The sequence below is a fragment of the Phalacrocorax carbo genome, chromosome Z (assembly GCF_963921805.1).
Source record: "Phalacrocorax carbo chromosome Z, bPhaCar2.1, whole genome shotgun sequence".
Taxonomy (NCBI): Eukaryota; Metazoa; Chordata; class Aves; order Suliformes; family Phalacrocoracidae; genus Phalacrocorax; species Phalacrocorax carbo.
The window spans coordinates 60,865,281-60,881,498 of record NC_087548.1 but is presented as its reverse complement, the minus strand read 5'-3'; the positions used below and the strand labels follow the sequence as shown (position 1 = coordinate 60,881,498).

General features: G+C 37.6%; 1 protein-coding gene across 2 annotated transcripts in view; it reads right to left on the bottom strand.

Moving 5' to 3' along the window:
- Positions 1-16,218, bottom strand: part of FER (FER tyrosine kinase) — a 247,172-nt gene that overhangs the window by 91,687 nt on the left and 139,267 nt on the right. The window contains exons 12-14 of one of the 2 annotated variants that reach the window (XM_064439291.1): positions 15,447-15,650; positions 11,488-11,610; positions 4,161-5,581 (exon numbers count right to left, since the gene is read on the bottom strand). In XM_064439291.1, the coding sequence (XP_064295361.1) occupies positions 5,303-5,581; positions 11,488-11,610; positions 15,447-15,650 (606 nt within the window). In that variant the 3' untranslated portion in view covers positions 4,161-5,302. Of the gene's footprint in view, positions 1-4,160; positions 5,582-11,487; positions 11,611-15,446; positions 15,651-16,218 lie in introns of those variants that run through there. The other variant, XM_064439290.1, reaches the window with a different exon arrangement.

Sequence of the window (16,218 nt, the reverse complement as noted above, 5' to 3'; positions counted from 1 at the left end):
AAAAGAGTTCCAATTTTAACAATGTCAGCCTAAGCACTAATTTACTATAAGAAACAATTTTAACAGCTCTAATGTTAGGAAAAACAACTATTCAGCAGTCTTCCTCTGCCCATGTAGAAACATGTCAACAACATATTACTTAAGCATCTGGCAGATTTTGGTGTTATACACATCATAAACTATTTCAACACAAGTATTTACTTATTGATAAAACCTATATAAAATTACATTCCTGATGAACAACAACACAAATACCCCAAGCCATAGATCTGCATTTAAATTTTGCCGCTAAAATAAGACTTCTTTTCTTTTATTAAGTTTAAGTATCTACACAATGCCATATACAAAGATGAAGGCATCTGGTACCAAAAAAGAATAGATCGGAAAGGCAAATTCTTCATGACAAAACAGTCTGAAAAAATAAAATGGAATAAACCCCATGTTATATTCCTTACTACCACCTTTGCCAACATTCTTGAGTTTTCCTAGTGTTTCCTGGTCATGTTTTAAAAGGAAAAAAAAAGCAAAACGCCTAGCTTGCATACTATGTATGTCTTCTGCTGATTTGTAGAAAGAATCTGCCCATATTAATCATCTTTTCATTATCAGAATACAAAACATTTCTTGGACATTCTTTTGAGCCTTGAAATAAAAAGTTGACTCAAAACTCTAAGGAATAACATCTATTCTTTCCCCCAGAATAATTTGCACAATGTGGACAATGTGTGTGTAGACCATATGCTATTATTCACCTGTAGTAAAACACATATAAAGACAACACACCAATTATTTTATTTTCCTTAGAGAGAGGAAAAATGCTGTATGAATTTTTGCTGCACTGTCATTGTAGAAAAAGTGACAGTCAATCTCATGACTATTTTAAAATTTACAGTAGCTTTGACTTGTAAGTCACTGATAGCCGATTGAGGTCTACTCTCTCTGGTTCCTCTTCACAACATTTCACTCCTTTTTAACATTTTGTTCCACTTAAAGTGGTGGAGGCTAAAATAGCTGGGGGCAATCACGAGCTACTTCACAGTACCTCATTGTGCATTGGAAACCTTCAAGAGTCGTCTGGACAGGGTGCTGGGCCATCTTGTTTACACTCTGTTCTTCCTAGAAAGGTTGGACTAGATGATCCCTGAGGTCCCTTCCAACCTGTGATTCTGTGATTCTGTGATAACTATAATTCTACAGAAGTATTTAAGAGCACAGACTCTGATTCTTACTCTAATTTATGCTGTGTTTTTTTTGACCTGTGAGCATATGTTCAAGTAAGGTTTATATTTGGCAGCCACATCCTATGAAAATACTGTAAATTGAACACATTTCTATTAAAGTCACACCGAATGCACTAATAAAAACAGGGGGGCTGGACAAAATCACCTCCAAAAGTCCCTTCCAACCTAAACCATTCTATGATTCTATAATTAGAGGCCTACACAAATTTGTAACGCACAGTTTTATAAAAAATAATTATTACAGAGTATTGGAATTCCAAATCTGGGGAAGCAGTCAGAGTCCATAAAAAATCAGGATGTTACTTCAACAGAAAAGCAATTTACTACTGCAATCCTACCCAATTCTAGTAAGATTTTATTACTGTGCTGTATTAACATCTGATTATAAAGCTTCTGATAAAGACACTGAAAAGGCACAGTGCAAAGCCCCAGTTTTTATAAGTGTTCCGTAAAGGTGTGACTTACGCCCATAATTCTACAGAACACTGTCAATCCTTTGATTTTCACATGTATATACAAAATGTTAGCAATAAAATCTGGTAAATCCAAATAATCTTTGCTGAAGGTTGCTTTCATTGAAGTAGTTTATTTTCCTAGTCATCAGTTTTGGTCAAAAACTCCTTCCTCTGAAATCTCCCACTTAATAATTTTCCCTCCCCCCTAAAACCATACTTTTTTACCTTTTAGTAAGAATTGATTACTTCTATCTCCTGCTTCATAAATTTCTTCTTTCTACTTCCTACTGTTTCAGTCGTGTTTGATGAGGTAATTCCTTTTGCTCAATTTGCACCCACACAGCGACATGGTGCTCTCTAATGTTTTATATGAATGTACAGAAACCAGGAATGAACACGCAAATCAGATGCCCATTTAATATTTCTAGCACAGATATTTTTCATTAAGAGATTGCTCAAAAATGACACTTTGTTTACTAAAATGGAATTCATATACTTGATAAAATAGACTTTTTTATAGGTTTGAGCATAAGCTAATGCTTACACCCTTTAAGAGGCTTATCTTCCAATTTTATTCTAAAACTGATCATGGGAAGAACTACCATAAAGACAAGACTGAACCAGAAACATTCATTAGAGCAGATTTTTAATGCCATAGCTTTTAGAAAAAAGCTAGAGAAGGCTTTGGTCACTGGACATAAAACAATCTTTGTTAGTCTTTATTCAGGTAGCCTCATATGCCTCTGTTATTACAATATACTTTTAAGAGATTTTTTGATAAAAAATTCCTCTAAATTTTAAAAGTAGTTGAGATACCTGAAATTATACATAAATCTAATTTAGTACTTCGTTAACACAAAGAGAAAATTACTTTTCTTTTTCCCTTTTCTCATTAGGATGCAACTCCTTGACAAGTAAAGGCCACCATTATGGAAGATGTATTCCTTTTGTTGCCTGACAAAAATATTGCAACCCTCTATGCTACAGAACCTTAAAAAGCAAATCCTGTAACACCTCTAAAATCTGAGGAAATAGGAACATAACTGAAATGCATCTCTTGTATTAAGAAATGAAACTCTTGTTACCAAATACCAATAGCTGCAGGCTTTTCTTCAGATTCCAGAATAAAACTAAAGAGCCTACTAAAACTCTGCCTAAATTCTTCTATTATACTAAACCAGTACTGCCAATTTCCCTGACATATGAATCACAGGCCTTCTGTCTGCATGATCATAATAATACTGACTGGCAAATAAGTGGCAAAAGATTCATTTCATGTTTATGCAATAAATACAGTAATTTTCTGTAAGTACATCTTTTACGTATCATAAATCCTCACTTCTCACTGTGGATTTAATTTCCTTGAAGAAAATAAAAGATATATTTTAAAATTTAAAAAAGCATATCTCAGACTTTAATCATGCTCATGAGGATTACAGCTTTGGGCCAAAAATCAACATAGAGACCATAACCGCCAGATGCGAGGGTACCACATACGTAGTTCACAGTGGGACCCTCTTTGGAGCTAGAGACCTAGCCAGGTAAAATTGTAATAACTGAATCACTCACTGCTAGAGTCTGTTTCTTCCTTTCAGTTGAGATTTCTGCTCCTGAAGAGCTGTTTTCACGTCAGACAAACGCAAGATGATCTTTCCAAAAGGCAGCACCAATTATTGCAGTTGCTTCCCTTTTCAGCACCTTAATTTTTTCCTGTCACAAGATGAGAATCTCTAATTAAGTGACAGGACTACTTTGTGTTCAATCTGAAAGCCTCCTTGCTAAGTTTCTTTGCTTCTCTCCAACTTCTCTCAGCGGGCTTAAGAAGGCTTGCCTGAAAGCAAGGCTATTCAGCAACCTTCTTCAATTCCTCCATGTCAGCCTTGCTGGCCTGAGAAACGCACTGCCTGCACCATGAGCACGTGTTGTCTACAACAGTGACCTTCAGCTCGTTTTGCAAATCAAAGCAAAACCAAATAGAACACCTGCAAAACCAGTCAACACTAAGCAGAGCCAAAAACCAGGAAAACAACTTTTGGTTAGCTTTACATGGATAAGTGTATGTTAATTAATTGCTAAGAGAGACAGTATTATTCCTGTGATACTAAGAAGCTGAAACATGAAGCAGAGACACTGTTTATGCTTTCCGTCATTGAAAGCTGAGATCAAAAACTTCTAAACACAAACTATAGCTCAAATAGGTTCAGTGGCTGAAAAATCAGGGTCATGTCAGATTTTTATGAGTACATTTTCATGAAAAGAATCTCTCTACCTTTATCTTCTCATTTAAATTTATCTCTGTCCATCATTTCTTTCAATTTCTAACTCATTAACATGCTCATATCTTGCAAGACAGCACCAGATCCACATGGAATTCTCATGTCATTTGCAAACTTATTCAGCAATATTAGAACCACTACTACAAAATACATCTTTTTTAACACTTTTATTCACCTCACTCAATGTTATTTACAGTTCATAATTTTCCCATGGACAGAAAATGTTTGAGGCCATATCATAGGCTTCTTTATCACATCAAAATAGATCCAAGATTTTAAAATGAAAGTTACTACCAACAAATACATAGCCTAATCCTTCTGATAGACTAGTAGGTTTTCTTTTTTCATGACCTCAGAATTTGAATTTACTACAAAGGATCCGAAACATTGCTGAGATGGTGTCACAACTTGTCAAGAGCACAGATTAGTACCTGCTATTATTCTTCCATGTGGGCACAAATTATGCTATAAGCCAGAGACTGGGCAGAACTAAGGAAGACCTGGGGCAGTAAGTGAAAACTATTAGTGCCCGTCGTCAACTCCTCCATTTTACCAATTGGAGAAAAATGGGCAGCCAGTAATAGATGAATAATGCACATCAACTCCTGGCTACGTGGCTGGTGCCGTCGCGAGGGTTTTGGCTTTTATGACAATGGGACATTCTTCGTGAACCATAGCCTGTTAGGGAGGGATGGAAACAACCTCTCTGGAAGAGGCAGGGAATCTCTGGCAGCAGGTTGGCCAACTTGGTGAGGCAGGCTTTAAACTGAAGGACTTGGGGCGAGGTCCAAAGTGGCCATGCCAATGCCATCACATCCAACGGGGGAATAAGCCAGGCCAACCAGAGCAGCAACAAAGGTGCCTTAGCTGTCTCACAAGATGACAATCAAAAGACCAACCACCTCAAGGGTGTGCATGGCTATAGTGGGTCCTCATGCACCCCTCCTACCTGCATGGTCAATTATCTCTCTGAAATGCCTGTACACCAACGTATGCAGCATGGGGAACAAACAAGAAGAGCTAGAGATCTGTCTGTGTGCAGCTGCCGGGCCACGATCTGATTGCAATTACAGAGACATGATGCAATAGCTCACATGACTGGCATGCTGTCATGGATGGCTAAATGCTTTTTAGGGAAGATAGGCCAGCAAGGCAAGGTGGGGGAGCTGCTCTTTATGTGAGGGAGCAACTGGAACGTATCAAGCTCTGCCTAGGGGTGAAGAAAGAAAGAGTCTAAAGCTTGTGGGGAAAAATTAAGGAGAAGGCATATATGGGTGACACTGTTGTGGGCATTTGCTACAGACCACCTGATCTGGAAGAGGAAGGCCTTCTACAGACAGCTGGAAGTAGGCTGACAATCGCAGGCTCTGGTATTCATGGGGGCCTTCAACCACCCTGATATTTGCTGGAAGCGCAACATGGCAAGGCATGCACAATACAGAAGGTTCCTGCAGAGCATCGAGGACAACTTTTTGACACAGGTGGTGGATCCAATGAGGCTAGATGTGCTGCTGGACCGTATTCTAACAAACAAAGAAGGTCTAGTTGAGGATGTGAGGTTTGGGTTAGCCTTGGCTGCAGTGACCACGAGATGGTGGAGTTCAAGAATCTGTGTGGTAGAAGCAGGGCAGCAATTAGGATTACAACCCTGGACTTCAGGAGAACTAACATTGGCCTCTTCAGAGACCTGCTTGGAGGAATCCCATGAGTTAGGGCTGTAGAAGGCAGGGAGGTCCAAGAGAGCTGGTCAATATTCAAGTACCACTTCCTCCAAGCTGAGGATCGGTGCATTCCTGTGAGGAAGAGAAGTGAAGCAAAGAAGCCAGGAGACCCACATGGATGAGTAAAGAGCTAGAAAAACTCCAGTGGAAGAAGGAGGTTTACTGTATGTGGGAAGAGGGACTGGCCACTTGGGAGGAATATACGAACGTTGTCAGGCTATGCAGAGATGCAACGAGGAAGGCCAAGGCCAACTTGGTACTAAATCTGACAAGGGATGTCAAGGTTAACTAAGAAAGGCTTCTTCAAATACATCAGCAGTAAAAGGAAGACTGGGGAAACTGTGGGCCCACTTACGAACAAGGTGGGTGCCCTGGTGATGCAGGATGCAGAGGAGGCTGAGTTACTGAATGCCTTCTGTGCTTCCATCTTTACTGCTAAGGCTGGCTGTCAGGCACCCCAGCCCCCAGAGGAGAGAGAGAAAATCTGGAGAAAATAAGACTTCTCCTTGACTGAGGATTGAGGTTAGAGATCATTAGGCAAACTGGATCCTCGCAAATCCATGGGCCCCAATGGGATGCACCGGTGAGTGCTGAGGGAGCTGGTGGATGTTCTTGCCAAGCCACTCACCATCATCTTTGAAAGGTCATGGAGGACAGGAGAGATGCCTAAGGACCGGAGGGAAAGTAAATGTCACTCCAGCCTTCAAAAAGGGCAAGAAGGCAAGAAACTATAGGCCAGTCAGCCTCACCTCCATTCCCACATAGGTGATGGAGCAGTTCATCCTGGAGGTCATCTCCAGGCACGCAGAGGAAAAGAAGGTTATCAGAAGTAGCCAACATGGATTCACCAGAGGGACATCACGCTTGACCAACCGGATAGCCTTCTACGATAGCATGACTGGCTGGGTCGATGAAAGGAGGGCAGTGGATGTTTACCTTGACTTCAGTAAGGCATTTGACATTGTCTCGCATAACATCCTCATAGGTAAGCTTAGGAACTGTGGGTTAGATGAGTGGACAGTGAGGTGGACAGAGAACTGGCTGAACAACAGAGCTCACAGGGTCGTAATCAATGGAGCAGAGTCTGGATGGAGGCCTGTCACTAGCGGTGTTCCCCAGGTGTCTGTGCTGGATGCTGTCCTGTTCAACATAGTCATCAATGACTTGGATGAACGGACAAGGTGTACCCTCAGCAAGTTTGCTGATGATACAAAACTGGGAGGATTGGCTGATACACCAGAAGGCTGTGCTGCCATCCAACGAGACCTGGACAGGCTGGAGAGCTGGACCGAGGGGAACCTCATGAAATTCAACAAAAGCAAGTGTAGGGTCCTGCACCTGGGGAGGAACAACCCCATGCACCAGTACAGGCTGGGGGCTGACCTGCTGGAAAGCATCTCTGCTGAGACGGACCTGGGAGTGCTGGTGGACAACAAGTTGACCATGAGCCAGAAATGTGCCCTTGTGGCCAAGAAGGCCAATAGTATCCTGGGATGCATTAAAAGGAGTATGGACAGCAGGTCAAGGGAGGTTATCCTCCCCCTCTACTCTGCCCTAGTGAGGCCACACCTGGAGTACTGTGTCCAGTTCTGGGCTCCCCACTTCAAGAAAGGCAGGGAACTACTGGAGATAGTCCAACAGAGAGCTGCCAAGATGATCAGGGGAGTGGAGCATCTCCCTTATCAGGGAAGGCTGGGAGAGCCGGGTTTGTTTAGCCTGGACAAGAAAAGACTGAGGGGACATCTCATCAATACTTATAAATATCTAAAGGGCAGGTGTCAGGATGATGGGACTAGGCTCTTTTCAATAGTGCCCAGTGACAGGACAAGGGGCAATGGGCACAGGTTGGAACACAGGAATTTCCACCTGAATATGAGGAAAAACTTCTTTCCTGTGAGGGTGACAGAGCAGACAAACAGGCTGTTCAGGGAGGCTGTGGAGCCTCCTTCTCTGGAAATATTCAAAACCTGCCTGGATGCAGTCCTGTGCCCCCTGCTCTAGGTGTGCCTGCTCAAGCAGCACATTTGGATGAGATGATCTCCAGAGTCCCTTCCAACCCCTACCGTTCTGTGATGCTGTCATCCAGAGACTAGGACTACATTAGTACTAGTAGAATAGTATCAGATCTCCAGAGTGAAACAGTTGGTGCTGAGGACCTGAAACATACATTCTGGGGGAAAAGCAGTATTACTGAACTCCCTCCCATCAGCAGTTGTGCATCTTCCTGGCATTTTTCAGCTGAAAGGAGTAAAGTTTGAATCCTCAGAGACTGCTCAGTGATGGAAACATAGCACCCTATGTGGCACTGGGTAGATTTGCTTCAAAGGTGTATTTCTGATCCAAGCAAAGGCAGTAATGCAGATATATCCAAATAAAAATGGTATTCCTTACTTCCTTGATAATTCTCTTTTCTAGTAGTCAAATTGAATCATATCCACAACTTACTACAGATTTCTTAAACACAAAAAATATATTTCAGAAAATTTAAAAAATTCCACAACATGAGGTCAAAGGTATTAGAAAGTTAAAATATATTTAACATGGTTAAAATAGCATTTCTAGTAATAAAGTCCTTGGCTATGTATTGAGGTTACTCAGGGGCTTTATGTACCAGTCATTCCATTGATAATAAATTGAAGAACATATCGTGCATTTTTTCCTAAAAGATTATAAATAAATATGAGAGACTTTTCCATTAAAGAAATCACCTGCAGATATCTTTTTAATGCCCTCAGTTTTTCTAATTTAAATTCTATTATTACAGTGTCATTAAAATTCCAAGCAGGCAGATTTGGTCTACATGAAATGGGACGTGGGACAGGCCTTTTGTGGCACAATTAAGAACGTTCCTTTCAAGGGCAACGTCACAGAAGGTGAATGCTAATGCTACTAATATGGTAAAGGAGGATGAATGGCTGTGGGAAGGAAAGCAAAAACAAACTACATCATAGCATCATTTTTTTCTGTTAAGTTCTCTGTCATATTTAACTTTCACTTTCTAAATAGGTTATTGCAGGGACAGCAATTTGCATAGAAAGATTAAAGATAGCATGAAAAGTCAAAGACTGCTTTGCAGCTATAATACGAACAAAGAAAAAACAGTCTTCGCAGATGTCAAATGATTTTTAAGGAAATGATCAAAGATATTCTAATAGCATACAATGCATAGAACACCCCCAACACTAGGTGTCAGAGTGCATATGCTATTTCTGAAAATAACTTACGATGTCTCTACTTGCCCATATGAAATGCAGAGCTCCATGCAAATTACAAAAAAAAGCTCATAACACTCTTTTCCTTGCTCTGAAATACTTTCTCCAACCACCAGTTTTTATCAGACAGGAGAACTAAACTCATCATAAAACCCTAGCTCAGACTGAAAGGTATTACAAAACAATTTAAAGATTTTAAAAACAGCTGCTCTATAACAATTTAAATAATCTAACTAACACCCTTTCCAATACTGTCTTACTTGGTTCAAATTGCTGGTCATGAAGCACTAAGTACACTATAGACCGGTTTTAGTTTACACAAAGTGTAAGCAGCTATTGGACACAGATCATATTCCATAAATTCTTGAAAGTCTACATACAATATATGTAATAACTATATTTTAAAAAACCCTATACAATAAAGTTTCCTGTCACCCAATACTCTTCATAGCGCTAACAGTCAGTATTACCATGGAAAGCCTTTCCATTGCTTCACATAACCTATCAGAATGGAAGCTGAGAAGTCCATCAATCCTAGAGGAAATACTCTTGAATATTAAGACTGACACACACCAGACAAAGTCAGTCATATGAAGAATTGAGCCTGTGTGACTGGATTTTATGGATAGATGCCATTACTTGCAACACTTTAGGAAACCTAGTAGTCAAAGTAGTTCTTTTTCACTGCAGCTCAAATGAACCACCCAGTGGTCATAAACCTAGCACGATCCTAGAGGAAATACTGATATTTCCACTAATTTTAGTTAATACTATGACTAATTTGAATCAAGAAGTCCAGAGAGGAGTGGGCCCACTGCATTTTTCTCCTAAAAATAAGAAAACCAAAAAACTGACTTTGAATCCAGTGGCAGTAAGAAATCTAAAAAAATCTGTGTTAAAAATTGTCCTCCCTCACTTTGTAAGGAGGTTATGATACATCTGAATGTAGTGGTAGTGGTATGGATTCAAGCCCTCAAAAGACCCACCAAATAGTCATACATGTCTGCATGGTTCAAGGGATTTTAGACTATCCCTATGTGCATTTTCACCTGAAAGGACATGAGATCAAGTACAGTAACGGAGAAATGATCGGGAAAGTCATTTGGGTCCATATTTCTTCCAAAGAGTATTTGACCATACATAGTTACACAAAACTATGCATAAATTAAAACGTAACTTTATAAAAATCCAGTATAAAATGAAACAAAAATGTCAGGAATATGGAAACTCCCTGTCTTCAAAGTAAACAACAGAGAATGAAGAAACTGTGCTTTCCAGATGATGTTTTCATGTTTAATCTTAACAGAGAATAACTAAGAATAAGTCCTGTTATCATTTAGTATGTATTAACATACTGCACTATAGTTTTACATTTGCTAAAACAGGGCTGCTATCATGAACATTATACAAAGGCAGAAAAAAAAAAAGCCAGGAAGCAGAAAGACTATTAAACTTTTAATACAAATATGGTATTATATATCAAAATCCAAATATTCACACATCAGAAATAATGCCCTATGCTTTCTCATAAGTTCTACAATGAATTTAAGAAATGTTTTACATTCAATAAAGTGCCAATTTGGTAATCAGCAAGACATTAACATAAAATGTGTATAACAAAGCCCCATGCTTTAAATTTTAAAATTACATATAATAGGTAGCACATTAATTGTAAAAAAAATCATGTTAATTTTGAGAAAGGGAATATGCTATGCTTTAATTTCTTAGGATTATTAGCAGAAAAGAACTAGGACATTGGAGTAGGAATATAACTGAAATATAAATTGTTATGCTTCCTGAAGTTTTGTAAAACACAAAAGGTGCTTTATACATGCCGGAAACTAGTCTTTTTTTTTTTTAAAAAAATCAAGGATAAATGGCTTACTTATAGTTAAAGTGCAAAGATTTAAATGGCAAAGAATTGGCTTATGAATGAAATATCAACTAAGTAGATACTACCTGCTAAACTACTGCAAGAAGCCAAGGAGACTCTTAAGCTTTCTAAACAGTGATATAGTTTAATAATTCCATCCATTTTCATTTCCCTCCTGAAAACAGCTTACTCATTAAAAAGAGAATTTTAATTCAAATTTGCAATGACACTGGAATGACACTAGCTTATTCTGTGTCTGTATAACTTATATCTGATATATAAAACAGAGACAAAGTAGAGTTGTCATAACTCTTCCAAATTTCATGAAAACTCCTCCACTTAAAGAATACCATTTTATCAAAAAAATTTCTTCATCACAACTTTATGAGCAATGAACTACTACTACTTTCAATTACGAGTAGTGAAATCCAAATGGGAAACCAAAAAGAAAAGCAGGAGGATATTTTGTGAGATGCTGAATGCCTTTCTTTCAAGGTAGTAAAGATTTATTATAAGAATCAGGGTGGAGCATTATTTTAAAGGAATGTGTTGCACAGAGCAGAGAAGGTTGGAAAAGCTCAGAAAAAGAGTCACAAAGCAAGCAAGAATGAAAAACCTTCTGAGAAGTTGCATAGGAACACATTTTTAATAACAATACAACCCCCCTAAATTCTTTTGTTAACTGGAGTTCTTGGAATGTATGCATTACCTTAACAACAGGATTCAGCAGAACAACACCTGATTTCTTTGTAATAACTTGCTTTGTTGTGTAATGATGTTCTATAAGCTGAGGAATAGTTGGAAACCCAGTTCCTTCAAAACGATACTGATTCTGTATGGAGGTAAAAGAAAATAATTGTTGGTCTACAAGCAATATTTTGAACAAGAAACTGCAAAATTGCGTCACCAAGCTTCCCTCGGTAGTAATAAAACAAAGAAATGTTTGCTTTTACAGAATTAGATTTCTTTCCTGATCTATTTAATAGCATTTCTACTGAATTAAATGGAATGATAGTTAGGAATATGATAAATTAATAAACATAAAATTACTGCATCAGTCATTTCAGGCAACATCATAGGATTTTATTTAAACTCTTAATTTAAAGAGATAGGACAGTTAAACTTAAAAGTCTGACAGAGTGAAATAAAAATATTATAAACAGAAGAAACAACAGTAACTTCCTAATGACTTAAAGGTCTAAGAATTACAGAAAGCAACCTAAAAAATAAACATCTCACAATCAAATAAACAGGATATAAGCAACACCGTCTTACTCGGATCTTACTGCATTTACCAATGTTTGATAAAATTAATAAATCCCTGGCACAGAGTATAAGATGCATGATTGGTCTTTAATAAACAGTATATACCAGAAGAGTCTATAGCAGCTAAAAACAAAGGCAAGTCATGCATATAATTCACAGAGAAGCTGGGCAAGACAAAATTCCTCCTCTCCACCACCTCATGAATTTATTTCTGTTTATATACATAATTTAACACAACTGAAACAATTAAAAGTCTTAATATTTTCTTAGAGGCGTGTAACATTTTCTTAGCAAAGACTGTTACGACATATCATTCTTTTAGGTGTTAAGGGGAAAAAAATGTATTTTCATTGCTTATCTTTGCCCATACACTTGACGGGGAAAAAAATAGTAGACATGTTTATTTCATCCTCCTGAATGTCTTAAATTACACATTGCAGCTAATTAGGAAACAGGATGAAGTCTTGTGCCTATACAAGACTCAGCATCTACAGTTAGAGAACTCTTTCCCCATGAGAGGAACTGCCATAAGTCAGCCTGACAATGGCAACAATAAACAAACACTGCAATAAAGAAAACTCAAAGCACAGGCAGTGATTCAAGTTCATTTACACAACTGGGTAATGAAAACCTCTACCACTGGCTTGCAGACTTTTTCTAGCCCTCAGGGTTAAATTCCTTGCACAAATCATTATAAGTTTCTCTTGCTTAGGGGTTAAGGCATTAACCTCCAGAAATGTGTTAACGCTGTTAGTAATGACAGCTTGGTCATGTCACCTATTTTTAACATTCCTGGTTCTCTATGATAAAAATGTTTTCATAGTCTGAATACTTTTTGTTGTTTATTTGTTGTTTAACTTCATTCACTTATTAGTGACTCACCTTTGACTGACCAGTAACACTAGCTCTCATTCTTTTCAAATAAGCTCCTTCCTATTTTTGTGCTGATGATCCATAAAACCTGATGTCCTAAGAGTCTCCCTAGCACAATAATAACCAGTAGTGCCTACTATTTCCTCATCTCAGACTGAGCCACGTGCCCATCTGCTGCCATCTATGTAAGACCTCCAGGGCAAACAGTGTTCTTTGATTCTGTGTATTTACACAGGATCCTGACGATTAAGATCACTAACGAACAACAATTTGAAAATAGCACAGCCTCGCATAGCAGGAGTGAAAAACAACAGTAGCCTTGTATGACAGCAATGAATTTTGATGCTTAAAGCTGAACAATGAACTTATTTATCACACACATAGTTTTAGTAATATTAGCCTTTAAAATAACAGTAAAACCAGAGAGAGGACACTTAACACAATTAAAGGACCACAGTTAAAACAGGTATATGTCCCACTCTGCCCTTCAGTATTTGATTCAGATGAAAACTGGTATATGGAAACCAAGTTTGGCCTCCATATGGGGACCTGTCAGTGATCCAAGAGCATGATTTGACCATTCACAGAGACCTAATTCCACATTGTTCATACTAACGTACTCAAACAAACAAATATCCGTCACACTAAACTCTCCTCAAACTTCCCCACCAAAATGTTAAACAGTGACCCTCTTGTTATATGACAGTCCCACGACCCACTAACTCCTTTTTAGAGCTTAATAAGCTTTTTCTCTTTTTACTGTTAATGCTTTTTTTTCACAGTAAATGCAGAAAATTCACTCCACAGACATGCATAACGAGTCCTGCATTTCTTTAAGAAAAAAGTTTTAACTTCCATGATTGTCAAGCATATCTGCCACAAATGAATCCCAGGAGCAGATGAACATAATAAGCTATTCCTGAATGTACAGGCAGACAGATCTAGTGACCTGACAATGTCTGGACTGTCCAAGCTATGCAATATTAAACACTATGAATCTGACATTTCAAGTGCAATTCCTAAAAGAAAGTAGTGAAATTACGGAAACAAAGATAGCATTTTACAAATTATTTTTTTAAAATAACAATACAAAAAAGGGTCAGCTTACAGGTAGGGGTGGCCTACAAAGTAATACTTATAAAAAAGACCTCTCTATTTTAACTGAATTTATAGTCCAATCTACATTTTTTGAAGATCTACTTGCCACATACAATGATTTACGCAAAATTATTTCATCCACACCAAGTATACAATGAGCATTTATTTCTGCTGGGTTGGGATCACAGAGCTCCCAAGCACCTTGTAAGATTTGGTGTGTCTGGGTACAGGTAATTTTACTGCTCTTATTTTCTCATTCAGCACTCTGACACTTCAAAATACTTTAAGCTCATAAAATCAAAATAAAATAAACACTGACTTCATGTAAAGGTTCACTTCTACAAGGAAAATTCTAGGAGAAAATTAATGAAAGCTCCAGCTGGACAAGTGTCCATAATCATTGATCCTATAGAAGCCCTCCAACTTCTAAAAAGTTTGAAAAATACACTGCCCCTCATTAAAAAAAAATAAACCAGGTACACAATATTGACTTCTCACAGGCATGCTGCATCAGGTGGGGATTTGGATGAGAAAGTTCCCTCAGTGTAAACATTGTTATGCAACTAAATTTGTGTATTTTTCTGTATATGGGAGATTTTATTACAAGAGACTGAAATATGTTTTGGCAGCATTACGGAATCAAAACTAAGAATGATTTGCTGCTTTGTCATACTTCAAGAAGAATTTCTAGTAATGTTATCATAACTGTCATGAATGACTTTGAAGTCAAAAGTTAAAGTAAAAAGCAAAATACATACATTAAAAAAAGTAATGCATTAAGAAAAATAAAAAGAAATACATTAGATAAAGGCATATAAAAATTAACATTCTGTTTAAAATGACCAATTTTTCCCAAGTTAGAGCAACAAGGGGATCAGTTCTGGTCCTTAGAAGAATATATGCTGTGCAACATCCACAAGTGTTTGTGTTAATACTGAACAAAGCAATATCCATAGGGCTAGAAATAACATAAGCTTCTCCAGTGTAGCAGGGGCTTCAATTCCCAAATATATAGAAACCAGCATAGATTATTTTTTCATCCAAAAATGTTTCTATTTTTCAGGAAGATTCAATGGAATCCTTACAGTCTGAATTAAAAGTAGCCTAATTAGCACCAACTATGAAAATGCATTTAAAAATAAATAAATGTACATGTATAAATCAGTAGTAGCAAGTTCTGGATTTCAAAACATTTACAGAAATATCTTGGCTTTTCAATATAAAAGATGCTGAATAACCTCATACTTCATATTTTTCTTTGGTTTCCCAAAATGACCTTTTCCCCAATTTCATCACTGATAGAAATACTTCCAACCACTTTCCTAATTTCATACAAAGGCTAAAGCAAATTTGCCATGCAGATCCTAAATTGTTTAGCTGAAATTATAAACTTCCTAACATTGAATATTCAGTACTGTATCAGAGACGTACATCAGCATATTGTATGATAAAGTGTCTCCGTTGTCCATCTGAAAACACAGAAAGGACATATTCACCAGGTTTCCCGTGGCTCTCTCGCACCAAGAAGTCTCCTTGCTGTTTTAACAGCTCCTGGGCTTCTATTCTTGGAATTGCACCATGATACCAGTCTTGCTCAGCCAATGGTTTCTCAGTTGTTGATATTACATCAAAGAACTTGGGAAAAATAGTGAAGAAAAATGTTATTATAACAGTACATTTTTAGAGATCACTTTTACATGAAAAGCATGATAAACAATAATTTTTGTTTCTGTATCTAAATTATGTATTTCTATTAACAAATGAAATCAAGGCTCTTATATTTACACAAAAGGCATAGTGATCACCTTCTTTTCTATTAAAAATTAAATATACAAAAATTAATTATACCTAAAAATTAATATACAAAAAGCAGTTTATGGAAATGTCCATAAACCATGACATATTTTTCACTTGGCCTGCTATTTTTCCTAAGCCACATGACCAACTCTTTCTCACACATTCTGACATGCTATTAATAACAATTCAAAATGAACCATTTCTTTTTCCAGGCAGAAACTTCTCAGACATAAAAACATAGGAAATGGATTTATACAAAGCATTTGAACTGGATAAATTGTTTTCACAGAATTTGTCAATTGCATCCCAAATCAATTAATAGCTCGCTGAGACATTCTCCTAGCATTTACACTGTAGCATAGAATATACACCTGGGTGTACTGTGCTTATGAACTTTAGCACAGAG